Raw genomic sequence first — 27,669 nt, forward strand, 5'->3', positions numbered from 1 at the left:
GACTCTCTTCCACATCACTTGTGCTACATCATGGTTTCCCCTACAGGGATCTGCAGGGTCACTCACCTCGATCTGCAGATGTTGCGGCACCCGTCTCCCCAAATCCCTTTACTGTCCGTGGGGTGGTTCCGACTGCCGAGACCTTGTGGGCTACCTCTTCCCAGATCTCCTTTTTGTGCTGCTGCGCCTCGAGCTTCAAGTTCTGCTGATTTATCTCGTCTGCATGTGCGGCAAGGGTGTCTGCCAGCATGTTAAGTTCTTCATCTGAAAAACGCTTTTTGTGCAGGCGGGGGGTAGTTTCCCAGGTAGCCTTTGACATGGTGAAGGGATTGGCACTGGTCTCTCCTGAAAACAACTGGTGGTTTGGGAGGATTGCAATGGATTGTGTTTTTAAAGATGGCCGCCTGCGCATTTCCCGTTCCGACGCGATGACGTTACTTCTGGGTCCGGTATTACGAGCCCGGTATTAGCATGCTGTTATTACCGGGTCGGTATTAAGGGGTGCCTCCTAGGCGGAGGCGGTATCGGTGGGTCCCGTGATGATGCTATGGGGGGGTTGGTGGGCCTTTAGCGCCATGGCGGTATGGCCATTACCGGCATGGGGGTTCGCGGGTGCTCGCGCACTCGTAATCACCCGCTATTAGCGGCGTCATACAAGCACGGACCCGCTAGTTCCTCCATGCCGGTAATGGACCCGTTTTTACCGCGCTTCTCGTAATGAGGCCATAAAGGTATTCATGGGGTCCGAGAAAGAGTGCAAAGAGAAGAGCAGGAAAAAAAGAGGAGTAAGAGGAAAGAGCATACAAAGAAGACAGGGACAGAGAATGCAAGGGAAGGGAAGAATGAAGAAAGTATGAGGAAAGAAAAGAAAAGGAAGGATTAGAAGACAAGAAACGAGAGGAAATAGAAGCACAAAGAATGAAAGTACGTAGGTTGCAAAGAAGGCGAGAGGAAGTGGAATTGAGGGAAATAAGGAAAAGGGAAGAAGAAATGAATAGAAGTAGGGTATTAAGAGATGACAAAATAGAATATGCCATAAAAACATTGTGCCGATCGAGGCACAAGAAAGATTTGAGGATGAGAGAGGATCACAAGAGCCCCATAGGGAACTTTAAGGGATGCCCAGATTGTCAACATGGGCTTATGAGCGAGAGACAGAAGAAATAGGGTAAAGGCTTAAGACTTTATATAGACAAACGAGGGATAGGGAAGGATATTGAACCCAAGGGAATATAGAAGGGTCCTTATCAAAGGAAATAGTAGGAAGATCGGATGAAGTCATAACAGACGAACACAGAACAATGGGACTCCTTACACATTGTGCGGTAAAAATCTCAAATTACCGGCATGGCGCTCTTAACGTGTCCGCCCTCACAAGAGGGCACTAATAGCGTACCATTACGAGTACGCGGACACGAGCATAGCGCAATGCCGGTAATGACCCTACCGCCATGCCGCTAAAGACCCCAAAAAGTCACTTACCGCCCTCGACGAAAGTGCAGATAGCATCTCCGCCCTCACGCTGCATGCACATAGCGGTCACCACTATTAGCAGTGACCGTTAAATTGCGGAACCAGAAATAGCATCATCGCACAGGAATGGGAAAGAGCACGGTGGCCATCTTTAAAAACACAATCCATTGCCATCCTCTCCCCTATTTGGAGTTGCTTGCAGTTGCAAATCATCAGGGATACTCTCAACATGCCCAAGGCATTGAAAAAAACCACCGACGGGTAGTGGAAAGAAAAACTCACCTCAGAGGAGCTAATCATGCTGACCCAGACCCTTGCTGACAATGCCGCCGTTGTCTTTGCCAACGACATGCGGCGGGAGACACTTATTAAAAAAAAGGCAATCTGGGATGATGTTGCGGTGAAAGTTAGTGCAGTGGGCACCACCACCCGGAATGTGCGTGAGTGCAGGAAAAGGTGGGACGACCTCAGACTCCGGGTGAGAAGCATCCTTGCCGAGAACCACAAAATAGCCACTGCAGGTGGATCCGGTTCACCCATCATACTAAAGGAATGGGAGGAGACCTGTGCGAACCTAATCTGAGTGGAATCCATTGAGGGAGTCGGCACTATGGAGCATGGCGTGACAACCACTTCAGATGGAGGTGAGTGTACACATGACAGGATGCTATGTGAATCTACTGGTCCCCCCAAATGTGAGCCCAGAATCAACTCATGGATGGACAAACATCCACACATGCATCCATCCCTGCCCATGTCAGTGTCAGACCCAAACACACACACATGCACACATCACCAGAGACAAGTGCCAAACACAACCATGCATGGATGAGGCACTGAACTGACACATCACCTGCGTCCCCAAAAATGAAGTCCCAATGGCCACAATTGCATTATTGATGTATTCTGCATAAAGTAAATAGAAACGTAACCAATGCCATCCCCCTTCTTGTCCCTGACAGGCTCACATACAGACAGTGAGGATGCCGGAAATGCATACCAGGCACCCCCTGCAAGTAAGAGAACAAGGGCACAGGACTCTGAGGACACTCCCACGACATCAAGGGGGACGGGGGGAAGGTTCCACATGATGAGTGTCAAGCATCGGAGGAATGCCACTGCCAGGATAGAAGTAGCCACACCACCAACTACAGCCCCACCACCGGAGGTGAACCCACAACAGGGTCCATTGCGTGCTTCCAAACATACACCAGTGCATTCATACCCATATCCATGTGACAGTAAAAAACCACGTTACTCAGAATATTTGGTTGATCAGATGTTGTCTCACAGCACGTCCCTCCTGACCATCCCCTCTTGCATGTCCTGCATCCCCTTCACCTCCGTCCTCATCACCATCATCATCCTCATCAGGTGCTTCCATTTCAACATCAGGGGGCAGTGGCACATTTCGTCTGATACACATATTGTGCAGCATGACACATGCCATGGTGATCTTGGCCACCTTCTCATGGCCATACAGGAGAGCGCCACCAGACCTGCTAATGCACCTAAACCGTGTCTTCAAAAGGCCAAAAGTCTGCTCAATCACGTTGCGGGTACGGGTATGTGCACGATTGTATTCCTCCTCGTGCCTGTTCTGTGGGTTCCGTACAGGGGTAAGGAGCCACCTCTTCAGGGGATAGCCAGCATCACCTGTATGGGGGGACAAATGGAGACCTGTTACTGTTCAGCACAAGTGCAGCCAGTTCATTTCAGGCTTTTTTAATTTGCATTGTGATTGAAGTGCACAATTAACAGCATACATGCAGACTGTCTGTGTGACTGGAATGTGCAAAGGTAAGGGCGACCCTGAAGTACACATGCCCCGTCAATGCCTACAACAGTAATTGACATGTCCTGGCTGAAGCCGTGTGTTAGGGGTTCCTTGGTCCTAGGCAGATTTGGTATCACACTGCTGGTGTACTGCCATTCCAACATTGATGTTGCCATGCTGAGAGGCATCACTTGAGTTGTGCTATAAGTGCGTGGTGTAATGCTATGGCTAGGGGTGATCCCTTTGCATGCATTCAAGGCCACAATGCATTATTGATGTTGTGCTGTGCTCATTTTGTATGACTATGTTGGTGGCATGTATGAGATTTGTGTATTTTGAGGTGTGGAATGTTGTGCAATGTGGATGTGGATGGATGTTTGATTTTTCTAGACCTTGATTGTCATCTATGTTATGTAGCTCAGACTTGCATGTCCATTCATCTCTGGTACGTTTTGGGCCTACCCAGATGGATGTTGGCGTACATCTGTATGTGCATTTGTCCAACGGACAACAAGCTACACCCAATCGGAGTATGTATCTCTCCCCCCCCAATCACACTGCCATGTGCTTGCCCTGCTACTCACCAAGTAGGCACGAACGTTGTCCGGCTTTTCGCTCCATGTAGCATGGGATAATTGAGTTCCGCAGGACCATGGAATCATGGGTTGATCCAGGAAATCGGGCACAGTAAAGAGTGATTATCTTGTTGGCGTCACATACCATTTGGACATTGATGGAGTGGAATTGCTTCCTGTTTCGGTACACTACTTCATTGTGATGTGGGAACACCAATTCCACATGGGTACAGTCGATTGCCCGATACAACGTGGGATGCCTGCCAGTGCATAGAAGCCAACTTTGGTGTTTGCAATCTCCTGGGCAGTCCGTGGCATGACTATGTGTTCAGGTGCATGCTTCAGGAGGGCATCGAGTACCTGGGTCAGCGTGCGTAAGAATACTGGTTGTGAGATGCCATGCATCTGCCCCACCGTATGCTGGTAAGTGCCTGTGGCCAGGAAGTGGAGCACAGTCACCACCTTGAGTAGAGGGGGGATGGCAGTTCGGATGTCTATGAGGCTCACAATGTCGTTGTGTATCATGTCTACAATGCTGGTGATGGTATCCCGGTCCAGACGGTACAGGGTGTGTATCTGCTCTGGGGTTAGGCTAAATGGACTGGCTCTGATCCTGGGGATTGGTGGGTGCCTCTGTGGTATGATTAGGTGCCGTGGTGGTGCTTGCTGTGCCTATCTTGCCCTCCTCCTCCTCCTACTGAGTCTCCTCTGTGCTGCCTGCTGCTGCTGCGCTACGATCATGTCCTCCAGCCCATTTAATGCTGCTAGTATTGGAACCATCTTGGTGTGGGAAGGGGTGTGGTGTGCTCCTTTTTTGCTGCCTGAGTCTCCATTGCCTCCACCTGTGCTGATTGTGTCCACCTGTGGCAGGTGGGAACACTGCTCAGTTCTCTTAACAGGTGGTTCGCGATGGCGGTATTAGCGCCATGGCGGTAAGGGGTTTTGGGTGCTTTTCCATGCCGCTATTGGCACGTCCGCTTGGCTTGTGATGATGTGCTAATAGCGGCATGGCGTAAATTACAGACTCGAAGGTCGCGCGCCCGCGGACTGGCTGCTATTAGTGGCACCGTACTTAGCGGTGCCCCAAATAGCGGTGAGCCAGGTCGTAATTTGGATGGGGATTTAACGTTACCGGTATTCCATTACCGGTAACGTTAAATCCCTACTGCCTACCGTGTAATGAGGCCCAATGTCTTTAAGTAGATCCGATCTTGATGACATGAAAAGGATAACAGTCATACAAGTTGATGCATAATAATGTCAGATGAAGAAAGGGAAGAAAACGAGAGATCGCGAAGGGAGGGCACATGCAGAATTTCAAATGAATCGAGCATAGACAAAGGGCTAAAATGGTCAGATTTAGAAGACCCCAAAGTGAGAACACCAGAATCAACATTATATGCCGATCGACCACAAGAATGATTGTGCAGTTTAGGGGATGTATCATCGTCTTATGTAAATAGATTAAGGGCATTACAAAGACAGAGACGAACGGGCGAGACAACCCCGCCTGGAAAACACAAAGCATGCATAAGAATGATTATGGACCAGGATTTTCACAATTCCCATTATAAGAGAAAGCGGGAGGGCAACCAAAATATTACTATGGCCACAGATGATAAAGATAATTTAAAATGTAAATTACCAAGTTTAACTTCTGGTGCGGGAAAATGGATTTATGAGTTAGAGAAGATGACAACAGGAATGACGTTAGCCATAGGCGACATAAAAGGCCTACTAGCAGCAATTTTAGGAGAGCGAACTGATGACTTTTGGTAAAGAGCAGGATATCCAAGTGTAACCACACAAAACACGACACATGATGGAGCGCCATTTAGTAGTTGCAAACAGATGTATGGCGAGTGCTCAGAATACAATATCCCGATAAATCAGATATGGGTGCAATTATGCCTAGGAAAATGGGAGAGAATGAAGACCATATTGCTTTTATTCAACATATTCAAGAGTTAGGGCGTTTGGAGACTAAAGAACCGTGGGATAAAACAGTGGAGTTATTTACCACATTTTGTGTCAGGGACTGCCTGCACCAGTGCAACAGTAACTGAAGAAACAGGTACGAATGGAAGCAAAGTCATGGCCAGAAATACAATTGAAGATTGTGCATTATTGCTGATTGTTACAGTAGAAGAATAAGAAAAAAGCTGATAGCAGAAAGCAGGAAGCGGTGAAGTTAGTTCAGAAAACGTTATCAAAACTCGCCATAGAGGGAGCAGTATTGACAAGGAAAGAAGGTGTGATGACACAAGAAATACAGCCACAGCAGCAAAATAAAGTAGTATACACCATGGATCAGGGCGGGTATAATTATTGGCCAAGAGAAAGAGGGAATGGGCCTAGAGCAGGAGGCCGAGGTGGATTTCAAAACCATCAGGGAAGAGGAGGATTTAATGGCGGACAGCCACAGCAATGTTGGAATTGCGGGAGGATAGGATACATAGCCCGAACATGTAGAAGCAGTAGAGGCATTCAACTGAACTAGCAAGCTCCAAGAGGGGCGATGAGTTATTCTACGCAAAATAATATAGAACGCAGGAGTATTGTGCCCAAGATAACGCACAGACTCAGACATATGCGCCGCAATCACAGTAGAGACAACAAGCGCCAATTAAAATGCAAGGTCACAAGGACAACTGCAGTACATGCCTATGCAGACATGGCAGGTATAACCTCAGCAAGCACAGACACAACAGGCTATGGTCCCACAATGCAATATGAATACTGTAGCTCAACAAGCACCTGCACCCAAATTGGGGCATGTGACTGTGGTAGGAGGAAATCCTTTCACAGGTACAGGGATGAATGTATACCCACAATAGGGTAGCCCAAAATGTGTTCAGCACTATCAGTAATGGCAGATCCCAAGAGAGACCAAGGGTCAATGTTACAATCGGAGACAAGACATTTTTTAATGCCTTGTAGACTCTAGGGCACTCGTTCCTGTGTCAATGAGGGAAAATGTCCAATGTCGGCATTGCCATAAATGCTCAGGGATTCTCTGGGGTGATGAGTTCCTTTTACAGATGAATTGCCAATCTCTATAGGAGAACATGCTTTGTCGATGCCATTATTAGATTCTAGACAGACGCCAGTTAACATAATAGGATGTGACTTGATGATGAAGCTTAACCTGACGATATTTTTCACTGATGATGGGATAGTGTGTTCAACCCAAGGGATACATTACATGAATGTGGGAGAGTTTATATTCAGAGTTTACATTAGCTTTTACAGGCCAGGAGGCAGTACAAGGAGTTCCTTTAGATCCAGAGGTATTTCTGAATGGAATGACTGTTTTATTATCATGGTTGCCCAGATAGATAGGAATAATGTTGAGAATACCTGATGATTTTTTTTTAGGCCAGAAATCCATAGGGATCATGAAGAAGGGCAGATTATTCCCTTAGAATTAGAAGCAGCAGTACTCAGAGAAAAAAAGGGTGATGCTCCATGCGACAGATGATGAGGGAAGAGAATGGAGAACAGTGATAGCGCTCAGTGAAGAATACAGACTGACAGTTTTGACTGATGAAGAGCTGTTTAGAGATGACTACTCAGATGATGAACTAGTATTTGTTATAAGTCTCACTTATTGGATTAAAGTAGGGAATGTAGAAATACCCCAGAAAATGGCGCTGGTAAATAAGAAACCACCATTTTTTCAGGAAGATTTGAGGAAAGTGCCAAATATTCTATGGACCACAAGCCCATATGATGTGCGTCTGTTAAAAGAAATAGGGGCAGTTAAGATTAAGATTAAACCAGGAGCCCTTTTGCCGTGGGCAATGCAATACCCCATGTCTAGAGAAGCGGATGAAGGCATATTTGAGACCATCTCCACTTTAATGAAGCAAGGCATATTAGTGCTGCATGACTCTCCATGTAACACGGCTGTGTACCCAGTGAAGAAATCAAAGGGGGGGTATGTGGAGATTTATACAGGACCTTCGCCCCTAAATAATATAGTGGAAATAGAGTTTCCTTTAGTTCTGAATCCCGTGACCATATTGTGCAACATCCCATCTAAAGCCAAATATTTCACAGCTAGAGATTTTTAAAAAATGCATTTACCTGAATTCCCCTACATGAAGAATCACAAAATTTGACTTCCTTTACATACAGAAATACCCACCTGAAACATACTCGATTGTCTCAGGGGTACTGTGAGTCCCCTTCGATCTTTAACAGAGTCCTCCAGATGGACTTGGGTAATGTCCAACTCAAAAGTGCGATAATCCAGTATGTGGACAACATTTTGGTGTGCAGTTAGAGAGAAGAAAGGTGCAAAGAAAAATTAGTTAAACTCATAACAAGACTCTCAGAGAAAGGGTATAAAGTAGACAAAAATGTACAATATTGTCAGGAAGAGGTCTTGTATACAGGACAGTTGATCTCTTACGAGGGGAAAAAGTGACACCTGAAAGGGCAGAAGCAATCATGAAAACCTCAGCACTTAAAACAGTGAAGGAAATGCAACTATTTCTAGGCTTATGTAATTACTGTAAAGCCTGGGTGTATGATTACAGTACATACCTTGGACCCCTTTTAAAAGGACTTAAAGAAGCCCAGGTAGACAAGAGTACATTAATATGGGCGGATGAGATGACTGAAGGATTTGAGGAATTAAAAAACGCAATCGGTACAGCCCCTGTGCTAGGGATTCCAGATCATCATGAAGAATTTTACTTATTCTCCCATTCAAATGAGAAGTTGTGACGGCAGTTCTCACACAAAAGACAACATTAGGACATGGGCACACGCCATTAGCTTATTATAGTGGGATTTTAGATCCAGTTATGAAAGAGCATTCTTTAGCAGCTGCTGTGTTTGCAATAAAAAAGGCTTCGAGTATAGCAATGGGTGTCTAATAACATTTGTTGTGGAACATGCATTATTTGCAATTTTAGAGAAGCCCAAAAGGACATTGACCACACAAAGAGAATCAGACTATGAGGTAATTATTTCAAACCCTGCAATTAAAATGGTTATATGTAAAACAGTGAACCCAGCAATGGTTATAGCAGAACCAGTAGGAGGGGATGACTATGTACATGATTGCACAGTGTATGTTGAAAACTATAATGAAATCCCCCAAGTTAGAGAAAATGCTCTCAGGAGGGGGGAAGTTGTCTTTATTGATGGGTCATCGAGAATTGATCAAAAAATGGTGGAAAGGCATACGGGATAAGCAGTAGTAAAACTGAATCTATAGGGTGAATTTGATGTGACAAGTGCAATAATGCTGCAGAATTAGTGGCACTCATCGAAGCGCAGCGGAGCTTTGAGGATGAGGAAGTGACGGTGTACTCTGATTCCGCCTATGTGATGCCAACTGTGCATGCAGGTTTGTCATGCTGAAAACGGAGATGCCTTCTGCGTGCAGATGGCACTCCGTTGCAACATGCAGCCCTATTAGATAGGCTTATCAAAGCATTAAGTCTTCCATTGATACTAGAAGTCGTAAAATGCTCAGCGCATTCTAAAAGAGCAGACGTAATTTCCTGCAGAAACGAAGCCGCAGATGTAAAGGCCAAAAAGTTAGCCTATTATCTGCCTATGTCTAGTTTGGACAGGGAAGATGTTAAACAAATGACATGACGATGCATGTTAGTAAAGGAGAGCTTTAACATGCTGGCTATTGTCCAGTTAATGGAAATACTAGGATGAGCTTCACAAGAACAGCAAGATTTATGGGATAAGCGGGGTTGTTCTTTATACCCCACTGTGGCAATTTGGAGACAGAATAGCACTGGAAAGTTTGTTATGCCTCTAGCATTATTGAGAGTAGCGCTGGAGCAGCTTCACTACTGAGCACACACGACTCGAGAAAGTCTTGCTGCTACAATTGCAGAAAAATGGTTTTCTCCGAATCTGTTAGAGCATGTGGCACAGTTTATTGTAAATGTCATTGTGTGCCAGAAATTTACTGTAGGACACACTTTGCGAACAGTGAGATGAGAAATTCCTAGATCCAATGCCCCTTTCAGCATCTGCATATAGATTATCTGGATATGCTACAGACATGAACCGCCTACAGATATATGTTGGTCATGGTATGTACATTTACTAGGTGGATCGAGGCAGGTCCATGTACGCACCCTGATGCCACATGTGCTGCCAAGTTCCTTGTCCACAAGGTGTTCCCAAGATGGGTGTGTGCAAGGTTCTGCTGTCCAACAATGGACCACATTTTGTGAATGAGCTATTTGAGCAAGTAGTTCTTTTCTTAGGTATTAGACACACATTTTCTTCTGCTAATCACCCACAGGCCAACAGCGTCTGTGAGAGATTAAATTGACTCTTAAAAGAGAGAATATCCAAGTTGAAGATGACTCTGAAGAAGGGATGGCTACATCTACCCTTGTATGCATTAAGAAATCAGCCTGGCTCAGATCAGCATCTTACTCCTCATGAGTTGGTGACTGGGCGCTGTATGATAACTCCCCTTGCTCCTCCAACTAGAGCAAGAACTGATGCCCATAGTGTAGCGAAGGCATTAGTTGACAAGATGCATGATTACCTAACAACAATGACTGCAAGTGTTTCAGCAGATCAAAACCAGAAGGGAGGGGTCAAAAAGAAGAGAAAAAAGAACATTCAACGTATTCAAGTGGAGGAGTTGCTGAACCTATCAAGGAGACCAGGTGCTAGTTTGCAAATTTGTGCGCACCTGTAACACGCCCAATTTTGAAGGGCCACACGAGGTGGAGGAAGTTAGTCCCACTGCAGCAAAATTGAAAGGAAGAAGCATGATATTAAACCGTATCAAGGCGAACCATCAACCTCTCCTGCAGCTGCCCACAGTGAAGCAAGAGAAGAAGTTCTGCGTGAGCTGACCCATTGAAGTGAAGCAAGAGAAGAAGTTCTGTGCGCTTGCTCGTTCAATAGCCAGAAACGAGAATAAGGAAAACAAAGTGCACACAAGCGCCATAGACTAAAGAACAGCGTTTCTCAAAATTTGATAAAGAAAAAATAGACTTGCAGTTAGCCTGAAACTTTTTGAACAACTCCTTTAAAGACACCATGAGAAGAAAACACAGAGCATGAAGAAAAGAAGCACCTTTTATTTCCTATATACGCTATCGTAATAACGATATAAACATTTTTGTATGTTGTTTTTTTCCAACATATTGCAGTCTCATTCAGCTATAATATGAAGATATACAAGTATTGTTGCATTATTTGAAAACCACAAGAACACTTTGTTATTTAGAGAGTGATAATAGGAATTATATTACAGATTTTGATATACTAGGGCATTTATGAAAGGCAATAGTAGTTACCCATTGAAGAGAAAATGAGAAATGGTAAGGTTACAAAATAGTGCATTGCCATCAAGAAAGTCAATATGTTTTCATGGGCTATTAATCGTAATATCATTTTGTATTATGATTTGTGTTTTTTCCCTATCATTATGGCATTTAAACATTTTATACAAGCAATACAGGGATTAATGATGTTTATGAAACATGTATTATTGTTCCCACTGGAGGTACAGACAGTTTTTTCATGCTATAACTAGACACCTGTTCAGATCTAAAAGGGATGTTGAGGCAGACCAAGAAGATATAAATACATATCTTGATAATTTGATTAATTTAAAAAAACAACCTATGTTACCAGCACATGAAAGAGGTGGGCGAAAGAAAGTCAGTTGGAAGCTGTTATGTTTGTTCCCTAATACTGTATGCCATGCAGCAAGAACATTTATTGCAAGAGAAATGCCTACACATGATGCAAAGTGCCTCAGTCATCTAGCAGCATGCACAAACAGAGGACAATTCGAAGGAAATGGGCAATGTTACGATGGCCATCAAAAGTGGAATTTTCATATGTAGAAAACAGGCGAGCGATAGGCCACCCCTCCCTCGAAAGTAGAGGTCAGTCAGCCCGCTCCGAAAAGTATGCAGTTGGGAAACAAATACTGCACAAAACCTCTGCTTAACATTGTTCATAAAACCAGTTTATTCAAAAAACATATAGTTGTTACACATATTAACTTTAACAGACATTGAGACCAAGTTACCACAACAAAAAGTGGTGTACACATTTCATTTATGAACAATAACATGACAATTAGCAGCAAATCTAAACCTCTTTTAAAGAGTAGGCACTTAAGATTTTGCCTAGTGGTTGAAGTGCATAAGTGCAGACTCAGTATAGTAAAGTGGGGTTAGTGCAAAAAAGTGCTATACATGCAGTGTAGCAAATCTACTTAGAAAAATGTTCTAATCATACAGGTAGGAATGTGCATACAGACATAACCTGAAATGTGGGCTACCTAATAAGTACGTCTTAATCTTAATGTTCAATAAAGGTTGATTTTACCATCGGCTATAACATCTGTTTCTGTATGCATGCATTTCCCTGTGGTCATATTATTATTTTGCCATTCCGCTACTCAGAAGCATATCTTATATATATATATGGTCGACACAAGGTGTTGCGGCCCTTTTTATAGGATCTGCCCATTCTTGGTGTTCTTCTTAGACTGTTTAGAGTCGGGCCTTCATCAGGACATATCATTATTTGGAATACAATATGCAAATCATGGGACTACCCCTTCATCTTGTCTTCTCGAGTCGGTTTAAAAATCACAAATACAAACATAAATCTAGTGAGTGAGGTTTTCTTAGGTTAGCCTTCTTTACCAAACTGACTTTTCATATTGGGCTACTGACCTTAGTTTAGTTCACACTCGGGACGGCGATGTATTTCTTTTCATATAAAAGAGCTATTTCTAACTTCGTAGTAGATTGCGGTTCATTAACCGATGAGCATTTAATATTACTGGAACACCTGCAGAAATTATATATTGATTGTTTACATCAGTGTGTTGATATATTCATTTATTATGTCAGACTAATTTCTTAACGTACTGTCTTGATCACACAACATAGTTATTTCAGTGCATTTATGCCTCTTATACTAACCTTCTTTTCAGGTCAGCCAGCAGCTACCTATTTGTTAGATTTCTGTGTGTAATCTTGATGACCTCTTTTCCCGTTACAGTGGAACCTAACCAAGAAAAAGTAAGGGTTTTTTAAGATATAAAGAGGACCTCTGGCACTCAGTTCTGACCTTTTATTTCTATTATGCACATACTGCACATTTAGGTTTTTGTGTACCACCATGGAAATGGTGATCCAGCGCACATTATTGTGTTATAGTTAAGCAAAATAGATTCCACTGTACCCATAACCAATCCTTGCTCTCAGTTGTCATTACTGGTAAGCAAAAAGATCACTTTATTCGCTTATAATTTAACATTGTGCTACAAATACCCTACCAGTGCTTACATCGGATAGATCTTAATGAATATATGCCGAGCGCCTTGCATTCAAAAATAGTTTTTTAAAAATGGTTTCAAAACATTGTTTCAATTTTTTTTAAATAAAAATCATGGATATTTACTAAACCAAGTATTGACATTAGTCATCAGAACAGGATGCACGAAAACCTACGGGTGCTGTTTTTCTTTATTCTTTTGCTGTGGCTTCTGCATCTTCATCATGGTCAAGGCTCGATCAGAAGTGTGTTCCTGCACTCCTCCCCGTACACAAAAAAGAAGGGGTATACCCATTTTGTATAGACATTTCCAAATGAAGACACCTATGTGAAAAGAAGAAGGATGGAAAATGGACTATGGTGGACAAGCAAGAAGCAAATGTATCCATCCCAGATTGGAGAATGAATAAAGGTTGTCCAGATGAAGAAGTTGAATTGTTCAAAATGGACTGAAAAACGGGGTGAACCAAGATATGATATGATGATATGATATGATATGATAGGTTATTTATAACGCGCTTAATACCCAGAGTCTTGCTTCAAAGGCGAGCACGTTGCTGCTGAGCTATCCTCCCGAGATGTAGAGAGAGAGCTCAGCTAGTGCTATATGGACATGTTGTCACCAGTACCAGATGGGAAAGAAGGACTATTGGCCTGCCCTGCGCATCAATTGAAGAAGGAATCAGCAAGCATGGTGCAGATAGTGAGTGACAAATACCTAGGATCGTGAGCCAATCACTCATAATTATTCATTACTATAATACCACTAAGGAATGCAACAGCATACCTCAGGAATGATGGCCTGGTTCTGGTTGGAGAAAACAGAGGATGTGGACCGATAATGGAAGTCCCAAGAATGATTGGAGGAACTGCAGTATTGATGGACCGATATTGGGCCTCTGGATCCAGAGCCTACATGCAGTTGATTTGATTTGATATTTATTTATATCGCGCACAATGGACCCAAAGGCGTAATCGTGCATACAGACATACAGTAAGCATAACTACATAGAACATAAAACATAAATCAAAATTAAGTACAACCTAAAAACTGGGTAAACCCACAAGAAAGACTAAATGTTCCAATGTTATGAGATTACTCAAGATGGGTCCAAAAGCAGGAATAGTAAGATTTTCCATCTAACAGTATACTTACAGTATTAAATTACAATTTGAGCCCCCTTTGGGGAAATAGTTGCACAGGTTAAGAAAATGTGTTAATGTACTGGACCCACAGCCTCCTATAACACAGTCACTATTTGATGCAAAGCAGCAATCGCTCAGGTCCACTCTACGTATGACCTTCAGGTCGGACAATCTAACAACCCTAGGACCTGTGCTTTGTTGCAGCCAAGCAAATACTTTATTGCGTAGAGCTTCTTTGGTCTCTCTTCCAGCTGTTTTCCCAGTATTGGAGATAACGAAATTTCGTTGGTCCATAATAAATGCATGGGTGCTCCTGTCCTTAATACATGGCATTGTAAATTGGCTTGGCAACCATTATCCATTTTTTATCGGTTGACTCAACACCCATGAATAATCATGGGCACACAGGCCAACATCATAAATCTAGCCCAGGAATACTGCTCATTCAATATCGACGGGAATACCATCAAAGTCTCCAAGGAAGTAAAAACCCTTGGTTTCTACTTGGATTCTACAATGTCCTTTGACAAACAGATAAAATCCCTGGCCTCCACCACGGCCTACACTTGCAAGTTGATTAGAGCTGGCAAGCCATTCCTCTCCAACGACCGCTGCCTGATCCTGGCCAGAGCCGTAATACTCTCTAGAATTGACTATTGTAATGCCCTATATAGTGGTGCTTATAAAATCACCACCTGGAGGCTTCAAACACTACAAAATAATGCCTTGAGAGCAGCACTTGGCATAAATAAAAGAACTCAGATCTCCTCCTTTAGACGCCAACATAAATGGCTGTCTACAGGCAACAAAATACAACTAAAGACGCTATCGCTGACCCACAAAGCTCTAAATAACACTGCCCCTAGTTACCTTATAGATAAACCTCACAGAAGAATCTCTCTTAGACCAACTAGAGCTGGCAATGTTAACTGCCTGGCTATACCCAGATACAGGCTTCATACAATTGGTGGTAATAGCTTCCCAGTGAAGGCTGCTAAATTATGGAACCCACTGCCTCAAGACCTGAGAGCTGACCAACCTTACCTACACTTCAGAAAAAATGCTATTAAACATCTTATCTCTACTGACGCCTAGTCTCCCACCCTTTAGGCTGTTTCCGCAGCAGGATCAAACTATTCCTACTCACCCAATATTCTCATCTAACTCTGCGTCACTGCTCTTAAGTTCATGTGTAATCTAATCTATTTTGAGACTCAGTGCTATACTCAGTGTAACATGTTGTAACTTGTATATTTGTACATTGTATATTGTTGTAACCACATATGCCTTTATATTGTATATTTTGTATATTGTGTTACCATGTAAGCCTTGCATGTTCTTATTGCTGCGCCCTGTTACCTACGGGTCTTTTGCGCATAAAAAGTAAATAAAAAAACAAACAAACACGGCTGTAGAAAATTGTACATCAGTGTGTGTTGCAGTGTTTTCTCTATGAGAACATGTGGCGGCAACAAACTCATTCAGCGTATCCATCAGTGAGCAGAGGTCCGATAGACTGTGACACTGGAGAAGCTCTTTGGTGATGCTTGTTTTAAGATGCAGAAACTGGGTAGAAGCAGTATCAGCAGTTTGAGGAGAAGTCAGTCTAACGGCATTTGCTGGAATTGAGGGTGATGATGTCATTAATCATAATCCTTCTTGGCATAGCTCTTTATCCCTCCTATAGGGAGGACATGGCGGTTGAAAAATATGACGTTATGGGATCATTAATACCCCTTCCCAAAGCACGTACTGGGGTAGTCGGACCTATGGTATCAGGAGTTAGTGGCGGACAGTCCAGATCCATGTTGAGATTCTTACAAAAGGAGACTTGTGCCTTAGAGTCCACGGCCGCAGTAGGGTTATCACCATGCAACCTCTGTCTCCTGTGAGAGCTGAGGGGGAGGACCTCTGACACACGGTCCCTATTAAACAGAGGTGAGGCGGCTGCTAATTTGAATTTGAATTGGGGAGGAATATGTTCCATGGTAATGACACATGTTCAGTATTGGTGACCCCCCAAAGTGACCTCCATATTGATGAATTTCCAAAAATGGATGAGCATCTGAGGATGAAGAGGTCGCCTGACCTCCATCGGCGTAAGAGAGAGAACTATTTTTCTGCAAAATCAATGGATGCCAATGCAAAAATTACTGATGAATATAGACTGTTCAGCAAGACAGCAGTAATAATAACATTTATAGTTATGCCAGGACTTCAGACGGCAATGAATGCCGAATAGCTGAAGATTACAAGATGGGAGCTGCTGCAAACGATCAATGCAACAATAAAAGGATTCAATGCAATCATACGTTCATACGATCTCATGGCGGAGGGAATGGAACCCTGACAGAGGCAATAACTTTATTGACGTGCCTGCACACCAAAAATGGAGGATGAAGCAGATGAGACGGCGGCAGATTATTGGTTCCCATCTTTATTATCATGGATTCCAACCTGGCTGGGAAAATGCTTTTAAAGTACTTGGAGCAATACTAGTATTGGTATTGCTGGGACTCTGTCTCATAAGGGTCATCTTGGGACAATGCCAGAAGACAGCCAAGAAAGCTGTTGGAATGAAGATAATGATTGACATAAAAGCTGCTAATGGAGGAGAAGTGCAGAATGAGGAAAGTATCTGTGAGAATATAAAGAAGAGTTCCTTTGCACCTTCAGGAACAATGTTCTACTACCCCAAGGATCATAAGAAATATGTAGGATGTTGGATATTCTGTTCACCAATAGGAGAGGGCTATCACATGACCTAGAGTGTGGATGAGCATATAAAGAATGCAGGTCACCTGAGAGGGGTGACAACGATTTGGATCCTAAAGATATGAAGAGATGATACAGGAGAACAGAAAACAGTATGAAGAAAAGATGAAGACAATTGAAGAGAATTGGGTTGAAGATTCGACCAGAGGGGGGAATGCAGAGGAGCAGGTCGACGCTTTCTCACTAGTTCATGCCCCCTCTCCACCGTCATACAGGAATAGTCAGAGAATAGCGGTAAATGGGACCCACTGTGTTGTTCCCATACCACATTGAGTGTATGAGAGACGCTATGCACTCAGAAAGCCATACTGAATATACCAGCGCCCAGCTACCTAAGGTTTTGGTGTGCCCTACAAATAAATAAAGAAACAAACAAAACCATCACGTTGAGCCAGTGGAAGGACTCAGCATAAAAGGATGCCAGCATGCACCATTGGCCACTATGGAGCGTTAAGTGGAAACTTGATGACCGTGAAGTGATGAAGATATATGAACCTATGTTGAAACAATATGAAAATACTTATGAGTAACAACATAACTAAAGCACTAAGAGAAACATGTACCTAAAAGTTACAGTAATCATAACTAGAAAGAAGGTGAATTTACTTACTGATCAATAACTGTAAATACGCAGCAACGCAAGATAGAAGAGGCATATAGAAGCTTGCTACAAAAGTATATATATAACGTGGCTAGGACGGCCATGATAGAAAAATGGACGCTGACTCGTGTCTGATTTAACCAAGCTACCTCAGAGACAGACCGAGGCTGTAGAATCAGGAGTTGCGGGAGAATAAGTCTGTGTGCAGAACCGACGATTAGTCAAGGTTTGCCCAGAATTAAGGATGTTATTTTAAGGGATAAGCACAGAGCACAAAAGGAGTTACATGGATAAGCTCTGAATGTGGGACGTTCCTCATAAATTGAAGAAGAAGAAAACATCTGCAAGATGGATCATAAGAGGGGGCAGCAGTGGATCCTCCCCCATACCAACCAGGGACTCATCATGCTGTGTCTTGGAGAAGTACTAGATCCACTTGGTCACTCTATTAGAAGTCTCCATAAGTGGCAGGGAAGTCAGGCAGCCTAGAGAGGCAGTCGGAAACCCATTCCTGTGTCTTGGAAGATACACCACTGTTTCATTAGATTTTGTCAGCAATCCATTTGAAGATGTGAGGGGAGGGTGTAGAGATGGCATGTGAACCAATGTCTTGTCGTCAGTCTTTATCATTGTAGCAGGCCCAAGTGATTCAGGCACCAGAACATTGCCAGAGTCTCTCGTTAGAGTAATTCTTCTCTGCAACTCTGATGACTCTTGAGGCACCTGTGCTAGAATTACCCTATGCACTATGGATATTGCTCCCCTCCTCAGTAATCTGTGCTTAAATAATCCAATATCAACATGGACTCGCTCTGTATTCTCCGGCTTTATATGCTTGGGTCTGCTGTTACGTCCCTTTAATATCGCCAATATCAGACATTTATCATCAGGCTGCAGTTTGAATTTGAGGGTCACCTGTCACAATCGGTGAGCGCTTATTTTCTCCATTCAACTTCCCCACAACCGCTCATTCCTTGTATTGCAGTGTAATACACATTATTCCTATTATATGGATGGGAGACATGCATGTATACTAGGTATGATGTTTTTTTCTCACCTCTCCCTCTGTATGGGGTGACCTGAGCCCAACAACATTTTATTGGGAATCATGTTCTTCTTGTACATTTCCCACTGCCCCTTGCAATTTGCTTGCTCCTGATACTGCCAATATAAAGTCTCAATCAGGAGATTCACTGTCATTACACGATGCCGTATGTCTTCGAGCCATTGCCTCTTCCTGCACATATGACCAAATGTGCTTTAATTTTTATATTTAAGACCTTCTACTTTAAAGGTGGACAGTCGTCTCCCCTCGACCATATAGGCAACGTCTTGATCCTCACGGTTGTTCACTTGCCATTCTTTACAAATATCGTAATGTATAGCATTACTCCTGGTTGGTTGCAGTATTCGTCACCTTGAACACTCTTTAGGCATTTGGATCCCATCTACACTGATATCGTCATGTCCATGGTCTTGCTTGAACTTGGATTCTTGGTGCTGCACAGCCTTTGCTGTTTGTGACAATTTGTCTTGTTTATCATCAGTTGATCTCTCAGTTAATCACCACTTTCTGTTGCCTTCCACTTTTCACTGTGCATGGTTGATGCTCGGCACAGTGCCACATCTGGTCCATGTTCTCCAATCTATTAATAATAGCCTCAGGACAGCTTTTAAGGGATTAGAAGAATCATGATTTTCTTCGACACTCCAGGGAACATCCAAGCTGTCCAAACCTGCACATCAGTGATTCTTTTCCATTCACAACATTCCACTTTACTATAAATTAATACATTTATACCGCACCAGGTCACCTGGAGGCATAAGGGTGCAAAAATAGATGACAAGCTATCTAACATGACCAGAAACAAGGAACCAGAGACATGGCAGACAGATATAGAAAAGGGACTATCAGAATTATCTAAATAGTAGGGGTTTTAGCTTCGTCTTAAACAAATCTGTTGATCTGTTGATTTAATTTCTCTCAGGTCAGAGGGGATAGCAGTCCACGCTTTAGGTGCAGTTGCGAAGAATGCACACTTACTGACCTGTGCAAGCTTGCATCTTGGTACCATCAACTGATTAGTTCTGTTAAATCTTATTCCTCTCACAATCAGTTTTCTCTCCAAGGTCTCCACCAGATACGCTGGGCTAATACCTAATAGGCATTTGTGAGTGATCAAGAGTAGCCGATATTCGATCCTGGGCTCTATGGGGAGCCAATACAGTTCTCGGATTGCATCCAAAATATGGTTTCTCTTTCTTAAACATGCTATGACCCTCACTGCACTATTTTGTACCACTTGCAGTTTGGCCCAGTTATTTTTACATATCTCGATCAGGAGACTACTACAATAGTCTATTTTGGAGCAAATAATAGCCCTGGCCACCATCTCACCCTTTGCTTTTGTAAGAAACTGTCATATCTGAGCTAGCAACTTGATATAGTAGAAAGAGGCCAAGACCAGACTATTCAAATGGGCACGCATGTTAAGGCACTGATCTAAGTAAATGCCTAGTGTTTTTACTTTCGTTTGTTGACAATCTTATATCCGGCCACTTGAAAATGTGAGTAGTCTATTCCATGCTTTGCTATTTTATGTTTTGTACCAACAACCATTAACTCTGTTTTTTCATCGTTAAGTGCTTATCCACTTTTAACCATCCAGGCCTTTATCAGACCATACACATTGTTAATGTTGTTAACGTCCCCCAGAAAGCTTCCGGACAAGGGTAATGACACAATGTGCGTCATCTGCATAGTTCGTGAAGCAAAAGCCTTTTTCTTCAGCATGTGGTGTCATGACAAGAGTGTCATATCATTCCAAGTGGCATCATGGCCAGGCTTATCACCGATTACTAGGCCTGCCTGTAAAAGCACAACAGACACAATGTTTGATCGTCAATTTGTGTCTGTCAGTCCTTTTGTTTTACACAGGTGATTGGTTACTAGCGTCATGGAAAAATAACCACAGACTCTTCCAGTGGATTGGTGAGTGACTTTTAAGGGCAATCAGCAAAGCCAGCATGCACAGGACAAACATCAGCCTAACAAAAAACGAAGCTCCATGCAGCAACCCCCTTGCCTTGCAGTCAGTGGGCTTTATACTGGAGGGCACACGTGCCTTTTAATGGAGAGGGAGGTTTCAGACATAGCATGATACTGACAAGCAACAATTTCTCAGAATTACTAGTTTTAGGCAGAGGCTGCATTTTCACACCCAGGTAGGCAAACAGTGATACGTTTGGGTCTTGCTGAGCAAGTTGCTTCTACGATTTACACACGGCCCACGGCATGCAAGCCTGCTTACTATATGACAACTTCAGTCTGCTAAAGCCGCCTAGTCTAGGAAAGTGCCAGCCTAAACATGCTTCTGTATGCCAAAAGGGAAAATTCCAGAGGCGAGAGCTGTGGACGTGGGCACTTCTAGGTTCTAGATGGCAAAAGCCTTCAAAGTTAGTACATGCGCACAAGAACATAGGTCTCACACAGCAATGGCAGCGAGGCACTTGTTAAACATGGCAGTTAGCTTTAACTGAGCATTATTTTTAGGCAGCAAAGAGATCAAAGAGTTCATTAACAATATTCATGGCACAGTTTTCCCCCACACTAGCATACAGGGGAACTAACTATTCATCACTGATCTAGTCTCACGTGAGCAGAGAAAAATAGAAATATGTCAATGTTTATTAATAAATACTACAAATATCAACAGCCCACATTTCTCTAACCAGCTTACTAGTTGACTAAAGATATATTGATACCCTATGCATTCCCTGTGCTGTGCGGCATTAGCAAATACATAGTTTTCCTATGTTTAATTAGTGTCTGCCTTGAATGTTTTTTCCTTTACCAAACAAAAAATGCAGCATGCAGGTCAGAAGTTCATTGGAAAAACCAAAGTGTGCGTTCCTGCATTATTTGGGAATCAGCCAAAAGGACCGAAATGAAATGACTGAATACGTGATTTGGGTGAATTTTGGCAGTTCAAAAATACCAAACGGCCGAAAAGTTTGACCACATCATGCATTCGGTGCTGGGGTGCTGCAAGGGTGTGTCCTGCACCTTTGCTCATTATATTGTGAGCAGGGGTTGCGGGAGGGTCCCCCGTAGCCCATCCCGAAAAAGCACAAAAAAGAAAAGAAAAAAAGAGGGTTGCAGGGGTGTTCCCCGCACCCTTGCTCACTATATTGTGAGCAGGGGTTGTGGGGGAGGATCCCGCAGCCATCCCAAAAGAAAAAAAGAAAAGGACCCTGCAGCGCCGGTTCCCGATCACGGAAGTGAAAGGAAACAGGAGTCGCAGGGACACAAGGTAAGTAGGGTGTTGGTGGGGGGGTAGGTGTGGGTGTGGTGGGGCTGTGGGTGGGGGACAAGTTATTGCGGAAAAATAATCTCCAGTCTTTTCTCCCTCGAACATTTGGATCGCAGGCTTTCAACCCCGATCCATTATTTGCACTTGGCAAGGGGTCAACCTTTATTTACACCCATATATGTTGGGTATCCGTGCACCAAAGAGAGTGTGGGCAATGTGTGCTCACTTCTGCAGTGACATGCTTCTTTGTGATGGGAGCTGACAAGAAAGAGAACCTTTTTGCTAATACAAACAGAGCAAACCATTCTCAGTAAAACCCATTGGAATGCTAGCCAGTAGATTGGTTATGGGTTGTGTAATCAAAACAAATACGATTTTGATATGTTTGGTTATAGTGCTAGCTTTCTTTTTTTACATAATACATAAAATAATGAGTTGGCTTATTTAAATATTTCCATAAACATCTTTGATATATGTGCGTCTGCTGTATTAGACCAGCAACTCTTTGACAACTGACATGTGTTTACTAGGTTGGCTTGCACTGGAGTACCAAAGCAAAATGGCCTAGGGTTATGTTCTTCTTCTGTGATTAATGTTCTCAATGATGATGATTTTGTGTCTCAACTTTTTCCTCATGTTGGCAGTACATTTATTCCTACTAGGTTTTTTTCACCCTTTCTCTTAAAGGTTTTTATGCCCGATTTGTTTGTCTCTTTTTGCTATTTGCAAGACTTGTTTTTTTGCTTTTGTTTGCTTTGTTTTTTACTGGGGCAATATCCAAGGAGCCCTCCATCATTTTGCGAATCACGTCTCACCTTTTCATTTTCCTTTCTAGTTTTCTCTTCCTTTGCCTCTGATTCTCCTTTTCTTGTTTGACAGTATGATTTTCCTTGGTTGGTTTCCCCTGTGCTTTTTCTTTTGTATCCCCTATACCTAACAATAAGCTCTTTCCAGATCCTCCTACCACTTACTCTTTTGTGGCATTTTAGAAATTATTATTTGCCATGCTTTATTTAGTCATTACTGTGGACTTGACTCACAAATATGTGCAAGGAAGCAAATCAGAAGATGCTGTGAGCATCAGAGATGTGCTCACGCCACCTTGTCCAAACTTCACAAAGCCTAGAACTGGAGCAAATCAGAAGATGTCTGAAGTATCTTTAAGATGATCCAATGCAAATGCGATTCACACAGATTTGCGCAAGGCCATCTCCCCGAGATGCTCCCGGCATCTCTGGATTTGCTCTAGTTTTAGGCTTTGTGACTTGGTTATGAAACAGAAGGAGCAAATCAGAGATGCTCATTTTCTCCAATGGAAATCTTTGTGAATTGGACTCCTTGATTGCAGTGTAAAAAGATATTTCTAAAGTGTAACATAGATTCGAGATAATTAGTGAAGCAAAATGACTGAATGGGATAAAAACAACAAAATATTGTGTGATCTTCCTTTCATCTCCATCATTCAATTATGGTCTGTGCATGTGGCGAAAAGTGATGCCCTGATGCGATCATCTGTTTGAGATTGAAAAATGTATAGGTAGCTTGTCTAGATGACCTACAAGACATAAGACATTGAGAAGCGTGACTTGCTTTAAGAAAACAACTTTCCTTTGTGATGTCAGACACAATGGAAGAGACATTGATAAATATGTGTTTGTGGGGCTGGCAAGATTATGTAATAGTGTATGCCAAGAGGAGAGTGGGACCCTAACCTATGTGCATGTATGTCTGTAGACCGTACCATGGCAGGCAATCATTGTTGTACTACTGTAAATGTGACTAACTGCGCAATCGAGGAAGTGGATAACCAATGCACTTTGTTATTTTATCTAGCTGACTTATTTGATATTCTGCTTCCAATGCTGAACATTTACCAAGAATTTGTTCGTAATCACCAGTATAGTCTGCAAGTGCTGGCAAACTGTAAGCAAAACCGAGACTTTGACAAGCTCCTGAAGCAATATGAATCCAACCCCGCCTGTGAGGGCAGGATGCTGGAGACCTTCCTCACCTACCCCATGTTCCAGGTAATGTCACTTTACTTTTGGAGGTACAACCGACTCATGATGTTGCAATAGTTCATACAGCATTTAATAGCCCGCACTGATGTGTAGACACTTTGTAAACTTAAGAACCTGCAGTATGGATCACTAACTGTTTTGTTGGGTTATTGATTAATACTGTAGTCTTCTCACAGCATTAAATGACATTGTTTCTGCTATACCACGTGCTCTTTATTTTTAATGACATCATTGTGTATTACACAGAACTGGTCTTGGATCTGATCAACACAAAATTGTTCTCATTGATTAAAAAATCTTGTCTTTGCTATTAATGCCATCAATAAACATATTTATCAGTTTGTTTTGTTAAGTAAGGAAAACACTTTGTGCACCACACAGAAGTAGGATTGAATGCCCTGCGTACGCTCATTTGTAAAATCTGGTCCCTGCAACCTTACTCCTGGTTTCTCTGCGTGTTTTAACACCAGATAGGAATCTGGGAGATAAGACAGACACCAATCTGGGGTGCACCATTTTTTGACAAGCAGCGTTTTCACAGATTGTGTCTTCAACCGTGCATCCCCCTGAATTATTATCATTGTGCCCTGAACCACCTACACTGCGCCTCAGAGATTCAGGGATGATTGCAGGCCCGCGCACTGATCTGCAGCTTGCATCACGTGGACATTTTGGGAGGGGAGGTGTGTGTTCACAGAAACATAGAGGTGCGATAACTGTACACATCAGATATCTTTGAGTGGAGGCATAAAATCCAATCACTTGATAGACCCATGATGTACAGGTGAGAAATCATGACATATGACCACTGTATATACAAGGGACCTCTCCGTTGCAGTTGTACCGTGAGTGCCTTTTTGCAACCAATATTTCAAGGACAGGATTACAGAGGTGTGACCACTTTCCACCAGAGAGGCGTTTGATGTGAAGTTTGACGTCTGACTCCTTGATTCCTCATGCCTCGAGGCACTGTGATCAGAAGGGTTATCATTACTAACGGACCAAGGAGATCACAGCGATATATTAGTTGGTTCTGCTGGTTGCAAACCTGTGATTGCAGGCTCCCCTCAGCGGCAAGTGCAACATGTATACTCTTTACAACATTGTGTTAATTAATACATGAATACTCTTCACAAATAACTGGAAATTAAAATGGGCTTCAAGATTAAACATTTTTTTCCAGTCAATGTATGTTGTTAAGGAAAAAAATAATGGTGAATTTATTATTCCTTTGCCACTTTAGCATCTACACACAATAACTGCAAAGTACAGAATTACCCGTCATTCTCTCAGCCTGCAATTTACTTCACTTCGCTCTTTTCATCATATTGGATCCGACTGGAGCTACTATAAGAAAGTATAATTAATAACATTTATTTATGTGATTTGGTTTTCTAAGAAACCTTAGACATTACACAAAACCCATACACACATTACAATTAAAATAAAAAAAGTCTTGACAATATTACAAACAGTGATCTTTAGGTTAAAAAAATTATCTATACCATAAATCCAGACCCAACATTGTGTTAAAATAATTAATTGCAGTAAAAAAAAGTCCTATGTGATTGCCACTCAAGATCCTTTTCCAGAAATGTCTAGAGGTTAAAGACTGCTGATTATGTACACATCTATTACAGTATTGGATCCTAAAAGCATGCAGATCCTTCTTGTAGGGAAACTTGGTTAGATATTTGGACAAGAAATAATAGGGTTTTGGACGATGAGAAAAAGATTTACAGTTCACCACGGTACATCTATGATACGATATGATAGGTTATTTATAACGTGCTTAATACCCAGAGGTTTCTAAGCAAAGTCCCGGGGATCAAAACTGTGTTGCTCCATGTCGTCTTGCTTCCAAGGCGAGCACGTTGCCGCTGAGCTATCCTCCCGAGACCTAGTTAGAAACATCTGTTTAACATTCCTGAGACAACAGTAGTGGCAAATGACGGTCTGCCTATTCTTGTGGGATCAAAGGAAGGCCATGCTCGCTCTTCAGAATTGATGGTTGTGGTGACTACAGGTGCCCCTGGAACCATTGACTCTGATGAAGGGAATGTCCCTCCAAAAAAGGCATATTTTCACACTCGCCCAACTTTGGTTAGCGTATTGGGACCTCCCTCTTGCCCTCAGCCTGAGCCCTTGGAAAAGGATTTACAAATCAGAAGCCTTTTTCAACCAGGAACCACATGACTACCTAAACCAGTCACAGGTCATGGGGTTATTCCAAGCCAGCATTCCGTTGCAAATGATCCACCCTGATCACATCAAGATTGTCCATCAATGTGAAGATGTTCAATCTGTAACTTCTCTGCTATACTTCTTTCCAGGCGGGATGGTTGATTTTGTCATGGAATATTCTCAGTTTTTCTTTCGTGCTGGATATGAATGCTCCCTGCTACTCTGTAAAAAGAGCTCTTAATTTGACCACTCACAACAGTAGTCGAATTTCTCCTACTGATGGTCCCATCTATGACCGTCCATCCACCTTACCTTCTCGAGTGGCCCTACCTCCACCTGCTGCTAATAGAGGATCCAATATGGCTCTTATGGGTTCAGGGGAGACGCGCTTGGCTCACGCAATGATGCAGACCACTGGGAATGGTTAGCCGGACTGGTACAACAGCAGCATCTGCAGTGTCCCGAATAGTCCTTTCATTATTCTAAGTTTGAACATGAGGGGACCCTCCCATTTGTATGCTCAGTACGGTCTGTTGGATCATATTGATGGTTTTCGTATAATTGCACTTCAAGAGACCTGGGGCCAGATCACAGAAACTTTGCACCAGTGAAAATGCATAGTTTGCATGGTATAGCACTAGGGCAAAGTTTGCCTTATTTTTAAAAACACTGGGATACATAAAAAAACATTGCACCTCGACAAGTGCAGTTTGGCATATTAAAAGCACCAGGGCAAAAGTTGACCTAGTGCAGAACAAATGCATTTTCACAACATTTTTGCACCAGGGCAAAGTTTGCCCTAGTGCTAATACGGAATGGTATTAGCACTAGGGCAAACTTTGCCCTGATGCAAAAATACTTCAAAAATGAATCTTTTTAGCACTAGGGCAATATTAGTCCTGGTGCTTTTAGTATGCCAAACTGCACTTGTCGAGGTTCAATGGTTTTTTAATGTGCCCCACTGTTTTAAAAAATAGGGCAAACTGTGGCCTAGTGCTAATACCATTCCGTATTAGCCCTACAGCAAACTTTGCCCTGTTGCAATAATACAGTAAACATGTATCTTTTTTGCCTGAGGGCAATTTTTGCCCTGGCACTTATACACTGCCAAACTGCACTTGTCACGGTGCAATAGTTTTCTAATGTGTCCCATTGTTTTAAAAAATAGGGCAAACTTTGCCCTAGTGCTAATACCTTGCCAACTTTGCACTTGCACCGATGCAAACTTTCTGTAATCTGGCCCCTGGATGGCAGACCCTTTGTCCTGGATGGATGGATGGATGGATGGATGGATGGATGGATGGATGGATGGATGGATGGGTGGGTGGATGGGTGGATGGATCATCCAAAAATGTGCTATGAAGGGTGAAAAAGGGCAGACGGAAGGGTGGTCTTTTAATGAGTGTAAAAAAGCCATATCTGTTTACTGAGGTCCATTTCCCTTCTTTGAACATTTTGGTTGGCAAGATGACTTTTATAGACTCTGCTGAACAGAAAG

At 42.8% G+C, this 27,669-nt stretch overlaps 1 protein-coding gene across 3 annotated transcripts in view; it reads left to right on the plus strand.

Annotated features, from left to right (window-relative positions):
- The window catches only part of RASGRF2 (Ras protein specific guanine nucleotide releasing factor 2), a 2,380,666-nt gene that overhangs the window by 996,878 nt on the left and 1,356,119 nt on the right, over nucleotides 1-27,669 (plus strand). For all 3 annotated transcript variants that reach the window (XM_069627555.1, XM_069627554.1, XM_069627556.1), the window contains exon 7: nucleotides 23,800-23,993. In XM_069627555.1, coding sequence (XP_069483656.1) covers nucleotides 23,800-23,993 — 194 coding nt within the window. The remainder of the gene's footprint in view (nucleotides 1-23,799; nucleotides 23,994-27,669) is intronic.

The sequence above is a fragment of the Ambystoma mexicanum genome, chromosome 6p, assembly GCF_040938575.1.
Source record: "Ambystoma mexicanum isolate Mex_15411 chromosome 6p, UKY_AmexF1_1, whole genome shotgun sequence".
Taxonomy (NCBI): Eukaryota; Metazoa; Chordata; class Amphibia; order Caudata; family Ambystomatidae; genus Ambystoma; species Ambystoma mexicanum.